Source organism: Vipera berus (genome assembly GCF_964194415.1).
Source record: "Vipera berus genome assembly, chromosome: 3".
Lineage (NCBI taxonomy): Eukaryota > Metazoa > Chordata > Lepidosauria > Squamata > Viperidae > Vipera > Vipera berus.
In genome coordinates, this window is record NC_138204.1 from 200664665 (window position 1) to 200674986 (window position 10322).

The following is a 10322-nucleotide window of genomic DNA, read 5'->3' on the forward strand; positions in this document are numbered from 1 at the left end:
GGGCCGCAGTGCGCCTGCGCCAACGTTCGGGCGTGCACGTTGTCCTCCTCGAAAGTGGTGAGTGGGGGGGGGGGGAGAAAGCCACGCACGGGGCGAACGCGGCACGCACCAGTCGCAGAATTGACGCTAACCAATGGGAAGGAGGAGGAGATGCTTTCGGCAGGGATTGGCTGAGGATGGAGCCAGGGCCATCAGTCATGGGCGGGGCTATCATAAAGCGGCCCGCGAGCGGGAGAGAGTAGAGCAGGGGGTCTTCAAACTCGGCCCTTTTATGACTCATGGACTTCAACTCCCAGAATTCCTCAGCCAGCATGCCTGGCTGAGGAATTCTGGGAGTTGAAGTCCATGAGTCATAAAAGGGCCGAGTTTGAAGACTCCTGGAGTAGAGGGTTTGGGTCCTGCGATGTTTCTGCTTGCTTGGCGAGCGGGGGGGGGGGGCGGGGGGGCAGGAGGAATTCGCGGATCCTATATTTGCGAATATAGGATATTTTTGGCTGCCACTTTATTCAGTATTCCCTGGAAACAAGAAAAGTAGGACGGGATTTTGCATTAGAAAAATATTTTTGGATTAAACAATTATTTTTTTACGGGGCATGGAGGTTGGCACGAGGCTAACAAAGCAACCCAGCCAATAAGTGCAATAAGTTGAATGAAATTACTTTGGACATATTTATTTATTTATTTATTTATTTTATTGAGTTTATATACCGCCCTATTCCCGTAGGACTCAGGGCGGTTTACAAGGCAATTAAAACATAAAATACAAAAATTAAAATCAGTTAAAACAATTAAATTTAAGCCCTAAAAATTAAAATCTAAAATCCAATTAAAAATTAAAAACCCCTCAGTCTGGGCCAGACAGCTCAGAATTTCGATTTTACTTGTGGATTAAAAAGTTGATTCTTGTCATTTTAATAAACTTCCAATTGCGAAATCTGCAGCTATAATGAATAATTGTTTTGAGTGCTTCTGATAATAATTGCCATTATTAGGTGGCTATGATGTTTTTTTCCAGTAAGTTGCCTCATTCTCTTGTTTTTCTGCATCTAAATAGAGGCTAATTCATGATAGAAACTTCCATAAAGTTTATGGAGATTCTCATCCAGGTTCTGGTTATCCCAAAGGTGCTTTCCCAGTTTCTTGGGTTGTTTTTTTCTTTGAAAACGTTTCACTTTTTATCCAAGAAGCTAAAACTGAAGAAACTTCTTGGATGTGAATCGAAACGTTTTCAAAGAAAAAAAAGTCCTGGTGCTTTTCGGAAAAATCACTTGTGGAATGACTTCCATAAAGCTGCTTCGATGGAGATTTCGTGGCAAACAATGGAAAAAAGATATTAATCTTGAATGAATAGAATGTAGATGCCTACAATTGCCCTTAATTGTTTAAATAGGTAATCAGAAAAGTATATGGACTTTGGTTTTAAAAATGACCATTTGGAGTCCAGTAAGACGTTTCCAGTGTTTGGACTGGCTCAGCTAACAGTGTTTTAATTCAGGCTGATTGATATTGGGTGTAGTGTGTTGCACAAATCGAGCCACTAGTTAGCTAAACCACTGTGTATGATGTAGGATTACCTCATTTCTAGTTACTTCTAAAACTGTTCTAAAGTACAGCGGATCTTATGACAGTTATTTAGATGCATCCAGCACAATAGAACAGTATCCATTACAACCAAATATTTGCATTTAGGACTGTTTAAATATATTTGAATCTGCAAGATGAAGCATTACTACTTTACTCATTTATTATCATTGAACTTTATTTACTATAGTAAAATTTCCTAGCAAAATGGAATTTATAAAATGATAATCATAGTATTAATACATAATTATATTGTGTATAATCCAGGAAATATAAGATGAAAATTTTAAAATAACCAGTTATATAATTATGCTGTAACAGTTAAACATTGTTGGCTGCAGTTGAGAAATTTCTTTAATACAATGTCACTCTGCAATCAAAAGGAGCTATTGAGAATTTTAAAGAAATTTCTCAACTGCAGCCCACATTATTTAACTTTGGAGATATTTCTCCTAGGTCTCATAGGCCTTTACTTATCTAATAAGATGAAAATATATGCATAGTTTAACATTGTTTATATCTATTGTAGAAAATAAAACTCAGATTTTGCTTGTTAATCTCTTCATTCGTAGCTCCCAATTTCAGTACCAAACTCATTAACAATTTTATAAGCATTTTGATGCCAACAGTTGAATCTTCTGATTCATTGCAAATCTATAATGAACTAATATCCACATGCACTCAACATCCTAATGAGAATACATCTAAATAGATTACAATTAATTTTAATATTTTTGTTTTATTAGCCATTGTCTAAGGACACAGAATACAAAACAAATAAATCTGACCTTATGAAAATTTAAATCTTACAAAGAAAAACCAAAATGGTATGATAAGAATCATAAATTCCATGGTAACATTTGTAACACAAGGAACAGATTCTAAAATAGCTTGCCTCTAAATTCGATGTATAAAATATGGGCATAAGAAGTGAGAATATGAAAGAGTGCTTGGAATAAAATTCATTGGCAGAATGCTATGGTAATGTTGGGGTTACTCTAATAAAATGAATAAGGAATGCTTGGTGGAATGACCGAGCAACATAGATTTGAATAATTTTTCAGCTTTAATTATAGAATGTTTATTTGAGTATAGATTTGACTGCTAAATGTAATATATGTACAAAGTAGAGCATAGGAGAGATTAAGGGGAATATTTAGTGATTTGCCATTGCTGGTTCGGTGTGTTTATGAAGTAATGGCTAAAAATACTTGTGGTATTGTTAGAGGTGTTCTAGTTAGGGATGTGGATATACTTTTGTGTATGTTCACACATACAGAGGTATTCCTTGGTTAATGGCCACTCATTCAGTAACGGTTTGAAATTGCACTGAACAAATGATTGTCAAGATTGAATCGCTAATCAACTTGCCATAGAAAAGTGGGGAGAGGTAGAAAGCAAGTGGAGGAAACGGAATTCCAAGAAGCCATTCATGGACTGTGAGAGCCTGTAAGAAAGCCGAAGTCACTAATGCAGGTGCTCGATGGAGAAGTGGACTGTTCCCATAACAAAAAAAAGTATCATTATTGGACAATGTGAATACCCAGTGGGGTGGGGGGAAGGAAATCTATTGTTTAATTAAGAAAGCTTTCACGTGGGAAAACCAGAGCTGGTTTCTTCAGTTCCGAGGTGGTGTATCAAAGTTTTACTTTTGGGGACTTAATTGCCTTGCGGAATCCCTTCGTTGGGTTCATCAGTCGGACTATTGACAATGATACTTATCAGTCCCCAAAAGTTCTGGCTGTAACAGCAATCCCATGGTCATGTGATTATGATCTGGGCACTTGGCAATCGTCTCACACTTGTGACAGTTGCAGCATCCCAGGGTCATATGATTGTCATTTGCAACCTTCCCTGATGATTTTCTGTATGCTAAGTCAATGCAGAAATTATAACAACTATTATTAAATTTATCTCTTAAGTTAGCACAACCAAAAGGCTTATACTCTGTTCCTTCATGGTTTTCTTGCAATATGTAAGTGACTGGCTGGAGCTAAACGAATCTTCTGTAAATGATCACGTGCAACCCTTTATACTGATATCTTTTGAAATGCCATACAAGTTACAAAAATGAAGCCCAGACTTCTTTTCAGATGCCTAGAAAAACTGAATATATGAAAAGCTTCACATACAGGGCCACCTCAATACTTCATAATAAAGTCATATCCAGCTTTTTTCAACCTGGTGCCCTTAAGATGTTGTTGGATTACAGTATGGCAAATGATGGACATTATAAACCAATACAGCTGGAAGATTTTGGGTGGAGAGGCAGGTGTGATTCAATGTTTGCTTTGTCTAGCGGCTTTTTTTTTAAAAGAAGGCATTCAGTAGAAACTGTTTGCACAAGTTTCTGACTTCCTTTTCCCTCTCACACACAGCAAAAGCAAGATAAACCCACCACCATCTGCAAGAAGGAAAAAGAATCCATCCCAACTTAATAAAGATTTCCTGACGAGCTTCTACAATTTATTCCCTTCTTTTCTTCCATTTTATAGTCTGGTACATTATCTTCAGTTCATTTCCACAACAAAAAGTCCTGCATCCTTGTTTTAAAAGGTTTGACCTTTTATTCCCAGCCTTGGTTGTTTGCATAATAATTGCACTTGTGTGCTCATCAACTTTTTTATCGTGGGTGCCCTTGAAAATGGGCAAAGTATGACAAGTTCCTGCAGTTTTCATCTGTGCCCTTGTAAGTTATAAATCACAGGGCATGGGGAGAAAAATATGGTCTATCTTAAAACATGAAGAGGAGACAGGCCATGAATGTTATCTTGTTTACCTGTTTTTGCAAATAGGAGCCAGCTCAAAAATGTACATTTTTCTCAAATTCACTTTCTTTAACAACCAGTATGCTTAGTCACCCAATCAAATTGACTTGATATAGATATATATGTGCATGAATCTGTATTAAGAGAAGTGGTGACAAATGTGGTCCAGGCTTCAAGTCACCATTAACTTTCCGGCATAAAGTACTCACATCACATGCTTCTGAGTTAATGTGATTTCTAACTTGCCAAAGACAAAATCGCTAGTGAAAGTGTCAAGATATGTCGGGCAACCCATTTTGTATTTACCGCTATATGGACTTTCCTTGGGTTTGAGCAGGTTTGGTCTGAGAATTATCTTGCTGTGTTATGACTACAGTTATGGTAAAGTATGCAGATGAGCTGGCTGAAATGCAAGATGGAAATGAGACTAATCCATCCAAGAAGAATAAATTGTATCATTGCACTGCAGGAATGAAAAGACCTAGATTGTGCCTTTCCTTCCAGTGCAGTTGAGTGAAAGCAGTGGGGAGGGAGAGAGAAAGAAGAGAGATTGATTCCCAGAGGGAGGAATTTTGTTCTTTACCCCTGTCTACCTCCCACTTCTCTCCCACTTTCTTTGGAATGATATACAGGGAGGAGAGTGGAGGGGAGGATGGGCTCTCTGCACACAGGAGCCAGAGCGGCTCAAGGCTAGGAAACAATAAGCACAAGGGAGAGTGTGGGAGACAGGCTGGCAGAGATCTTTTCTTGAAGCTTGGCTGCGTCTCGCCACTTCTCTCCATCCCACCCTTGCTCAATGAAGCCAGAAGAGAATGAAGATGCTTTCTCCAGCTTTTTGCTGGAGGACATAAAGCAGAGGCTGCTCCAAGCTTTCCAAGGGCAGACAACAGGGGTAGCAATTACTCCTGTGTTGTCTAGACCTGTTGAAGATACGGGCCATGACAGAAGAGCTGTGCCCACAAAGGACCTGCACTCAAGCCACATAGAAAAGGACATAGCCTGGCTTCGCATAGAATTGGTGAGTGATGTGGGCAAGAGAGATGGTTAGGCACCCTCCCTTGGGAATATAAAGGGGCTGACCTGTAGCCCCAGAGTTGTCCATTATATTTGTTTTGTTGTTACAAACTTCTGAAACTTTTCTAAGCATTGTACAGATCATATAATCCCTTCTGTAGAACTAAAGGATGGGGAAAGAAAATTAACAACAGCAATGAAGCAATAGCCATTTTTGGCCGAAGGGTGAAGTTACTTGCTGTTCTCCTTGCTGCATTATCCAAGGTGATGGTGGTGGTGGTGATTATATGAAGCCTTTATATGATTACCATCATCCCTGCTTATCAGTTCACTTCCCCTGCCCAAAAAAAACCCCCAACACAACAAGAAAAAAAATAATGAGGAAAAAGGAACACAAAGAATCTTGGGTGGTTAGAAACTGGAACTCTTACAAAGTCTGATCCACGGAAACAGGAATAGTTCAGAGAAATCATGAAAGAAATATACTTATGTGATGCACAGCAGAAGCCGCTATGATTAAAAAGAGTGTGAGCTATGTGGGAAAGACACTTAAGTTTCACCCAGGTTTCGCTTTGTAGCAGCGTACAGTTTACTAAGTTGGTTCTAAGTTGGTGTATTCAGCTGAAATCACTTTGAGACTAGATTTTTATGATCATATTCAGGTGTGTGAAACAAGATTGATAATAATGGTATTACTTCCTGATGTGTTATCAGGACAAAATATAATTGTAACTCCTCAGAATGATCTTTAGTTTGGGGAATATCTGTACATTCTTCTGATGCCATTTTCTAAGATACAAAGACAATGCTAGAGAGGCCATTACCAACTAATTGACATCATTTTAAAACACATCTAGACATTGCCAAGGTTTTGGTTTTTTTTAATCTTAGCTCCTTGACAGACCATGTTTTTACTTCTCCTTGAAATATCACCCAGTTTCCAAACAAGTTTAATCTTTTACTCAGGTTTGAATCAAAGCACTTTCAAATGTCTTTTTTTAGTGCCTGTATGAAAGCAGATTATGCCTTACTTTTCTTGTGTTTCATTCCTCCTTCCGAGAGGCCAGTTTGGTTCCAGAATATTCCAGCTAGTATATTAGAGTTCCGTGAATGAAACAAAGACAATTTCATAATCATCAGAGTCATTTCATCATTTTGCTAGTTGGCCATCAATGGTTCTCAGCTACCTTTGAAGTCAAAAATGCTCAAAATCTGGCTCAAAACCACTTGAGGCACATAAGTATTATTATTTACTTAGCATGCGGCAATGTTACATTAGCCAGGAGACTACAGTATGAACACAAAGTAGTTGTTTGACTGCGGATGATTGCCAATCCATTGTGTTCATGCTCACATGCTATCTAGAGTGCACCGCAGGACGTGGACTAGCTCCACACAAGATTTGATGGCATTCTGCTTTTCTTACCCCAAATGTCACATCGCATTCAGGCATTGCATTTAGACAGGTCCAGCATCGGCTGAATTCGTACTGCCTTTCAAAGCACCATTTTTCCCCATTGAAGTGATAGCTCTTTATCTACTTGCATGTAACATGCTTTTAAACTGCCAGGTGAGTAGAAGCTGAGGCAAGTGACAGGATGTCACTCTGCCACACAATGCTAGGACTCGAACAGCCAGAGTACGGAGTACTTGTCCAGTGTCATTAAGTGTTACTTATGTGTCACCGTGCCTCTAGCTTTGAAGTCAAGGGGGCTCAAACTCAAGGGGCACTGAGCCACAGTTTGAGTACCTTTGAAGTCAAGGCAGCTCCAACTGTGGGTCAAGACCCTTTGAGACTCATGTGTATTATAATATTACTAGACAGCCCGTGATCAGTTGTGTTGTGTAGCCGGTTCTTTGCAGGCAATAAGCGAGACGGAAGGTTCCAAACAGAAACATGCTTCATTGGAGTCAAGCAGAACAGAACTGAAACAGAGGCTGCTGCACAGCTACTTATACGGTTGGCTACTAGGCGGCGGCCAATAGGTTTAAGGAACCTGTTCCTGCCCCAAATCTACCAATGATATTCCTAGAGACAACCAGTCTGGCTTGGTCCGTAGCTGTTACACAGACACACCATTGAGTAACCGTTAAGCAGCATTTAAACAGACACGTGAATGAGTACAAGCAAAAAAAACCAATACATTACAAATTGGGTCATCATTTCAGAGATATTTCCTTACCAGATTCCTCAATACCAAGCAGTGGCAGAGTTTCTAATATAATTGTAAAGTTCATAAAAATTCAGGGAGATATTCGGAGACGTATCTGCCTTGAAAGTAGCACATGCTGAACAGGATAGCAAAGTCAAACACCAGAAACTGACCACAATAAATGTTTTATGCCATTCTTAACATACTTTGTGATATTTTATGTCCTAAAATGTTTTATAAAATTTGCCAAATTTCAATTCTGTGGAAGTCATGAGTCCAAGATTTTGGATGCATTCCATAAGTGAGCCTATTTGTGGTACTTTGGTTGAAAAAGAAATTGCCCTATGATCCACTAATTCACCCAGTTAAAAAATTACAGACATAAGATTTTTGCTAGCGTATAGATTGCTGTTTAGCAGGTGGCTCAGTGGGTTAGGACGCTGAGCTTGTTGATCAGAAGGTCGGCAGTTTGGCAGGTTGAATCCTGAGTGCCGCGTAGCAGAGTGAGCGCCTGTTACTCGTCACAGCTTCTGCCAACCTAGCAGTTCAAAAGCACGTAAAAACACAAGTAGAAAAATAGGGACCACTACGGTGGGAAGGTAACAGCGTTCCGTGCGCCTTTGGCGTCTAGTCATGCTGGCCACATGACCATGGAGACGTCCTCGGACAAGTGCTGGCTCTTCGGCTTTGAAACGGAGATGAGCACCGGCCCCTAGAGTTGGAAACGACTAGCACGCATGTGCGGGGGAACCTTTACCTTTACCTTATCTGATTATTCAACCATATTTTGGAAAGAGTCTGCTTACATGTGGAGGCTGAAACAACTTACCGTATATACTTGAGTATAAGCCGAATTTTTCAGCCCACTTTTTGGGCTGAAAAATTCCACTTCGGCTTATACTCCAGTCAACAAAAAAAACTTACCGAGGACTTGTGCGCGGCCGAGGCTTTGGTGCTTCCGGGATCGCGCGCACCTCTCCCAAGCCACCGCCGTCCGGAGACCTGCCGAAGTTTGGGGAGGTTTGGGGAGGTGCGCGCGCACCTCCCCAAACCTCCCCAAACGTCGCCGGGTCTCCGTTCCTCCGCGCCCTGCCTGCCTGCTTCTTTCCACAGCGGAAAGAAGCAGGCAGGCAGGGCGCGGAGGAACGGAGACCCGGTGACGTTTGGGGAGGTTTGGGGAGGCGCCCAAACCTCCCCAAACGTCGGCAGGTGTCCGCTCCTCCGCACCCTGCCTGCCTGCTTCTTTCCGCTGTGGAAAGAAGCAGGCAGGCAGGGCGCGGAGGAACGGAGACCCGGCGACGTTTGGGGAGGTTTGGGGAGGCGCCCAAACCTCCCCAAACGTCGGCAGGTGTCCGTTCCTCCGCGCCCTGCCTGCCTGCTTCTTTCCGCTGTGGAAAGAAGCAGGCAGGCAGGGCGCGGAGGAACGGAGACCCGGCGACGTTTGGGGAGGTTTGGGGAGGCGCCCAAACCTCCCCAAACGTCGCCGGGTCTCCGTTCCTCCGCGCCCTGCCTGCTTGCTTCTTTCCGCTGCGGAAAGAAGCAGGCAGGCAGGGCGCAGAGGTCCGGAGACCTGCCGACGTTTGGGGAGGTTTGGGGAGGTGCACGCGCACCTCCCCAAACCTCCCCAAACTTCGGCAGGTCTCCGGACGGCGGCGGCTTGGGAGAGGTGCGCGCGATCCTGGAAGCACCAAAGCAAGTCCTCGGTAAGCTCCGGGCGGTCACTTGCTTCGCGTCTCCTGAGGGAAGGGGGGGCGACTGGAGCGGGCGTGTTTCCTCGCCTGCTGGGCGCCGCGATTTGCCCGGGGAACGCGCGGGCCCCGAATGGCAGCGTGGAGCGAGGAAGCTGACAGCCAGGGCTTCCCCAAGAGCCGCGGCCACACAGGGTATTCCTGTGTATTCAGGCTTGCAAAATGGCGGATCGAGCCTCTGCTGGCGGCAGAGGCTTGCAGAACGGCGGATCGGCTTATACTCGAGTCAACAACTTTTTCCAGTTTTTGGGGGTGAAATTGGGGGTCTCGGCTTATACTCGAGTCGGCTTATACTCAAGTATATACGGTATTCTGGTTTATTGTGCTGTGTAAAAAATAAATTCTGTGCTTGCCTGAATGTTCTTTGATATATGTTTGCTTACAAACATTTCAGGACTAAATTTTGTCTGGAAACAGTAGCAAGGCTGACTTCTGCTTCTAATTGAGCTGTTCTGGATGGTGATCAGCTGTGGAAAGCAATTATTGTCTTTTGTTTCTTTGTAGCTTGAAATGAAGTTCCAGAACCGGAAACTTGCCAGAACTCTGCTGGATATAAGTATGGAAATTCAGAGGCTGAGAAATGAAATTGATATGTCAGCTGCTCTAGAATCAAAAGATCTAAGCATCTTTGGAAATTCAGACTAATAAACTGTATTATGAGACCAAATCTAGACTGCAACATGCATCCTTTTACTGATTCAAAAAAAATCACTGATGATTAATAAGATTTCTCCTTAACTCAGTCAAGTGAGTGATATGTACAAAATAAATTGATGTCTCCCCAGGAGTTTCAGCTGAAAGAAAGATAACCGCAAAGGATGAAGTTCTGCATCATCTTTCAAATGTGTTCATTATTTTTAGGATGACCCAAAGAGCCATCCCAAATCTGATCCTGAGGAAGATGGGAGGACAACTTAGAAAAGTCTTTAAAAATAATAGCAATTATGTTATTTGAATTCTTACAGTAAATAAATTGCAGCCATTTCTGAAAATGGCTTGTATCCGTGATCAGTTGATAGGCAGGTCACCTGGGCATGTATTCATGAAAGCAAATTCTT

At 42.0% G+C, this 10322-nt stretch overlaps 1 protein-coding gene across 1 annotated transcript; it reads left to right on the forward strand.

The window, feature by feature from the left end:
* Positions 1-5145: 5145 nt before the first annotated feature.
* Positions 5146-9909, forward strand: AARD (alanine and arginine rich domain containing protein; the record flags this gene model as incomplete). Its single annotated transcript, XM_081324454.1, has 2 exons — positions 5146-5367; positions 9769-9909. 2 exons carry the CDS (start codon positions 5146-5148, stop codon positions 9907-9909), a joined length of 363 nt encoding a protein of 120 aa, XP_081180580.1.
* Positions 9910-10322: the final 413 nt, after the last annotated feature.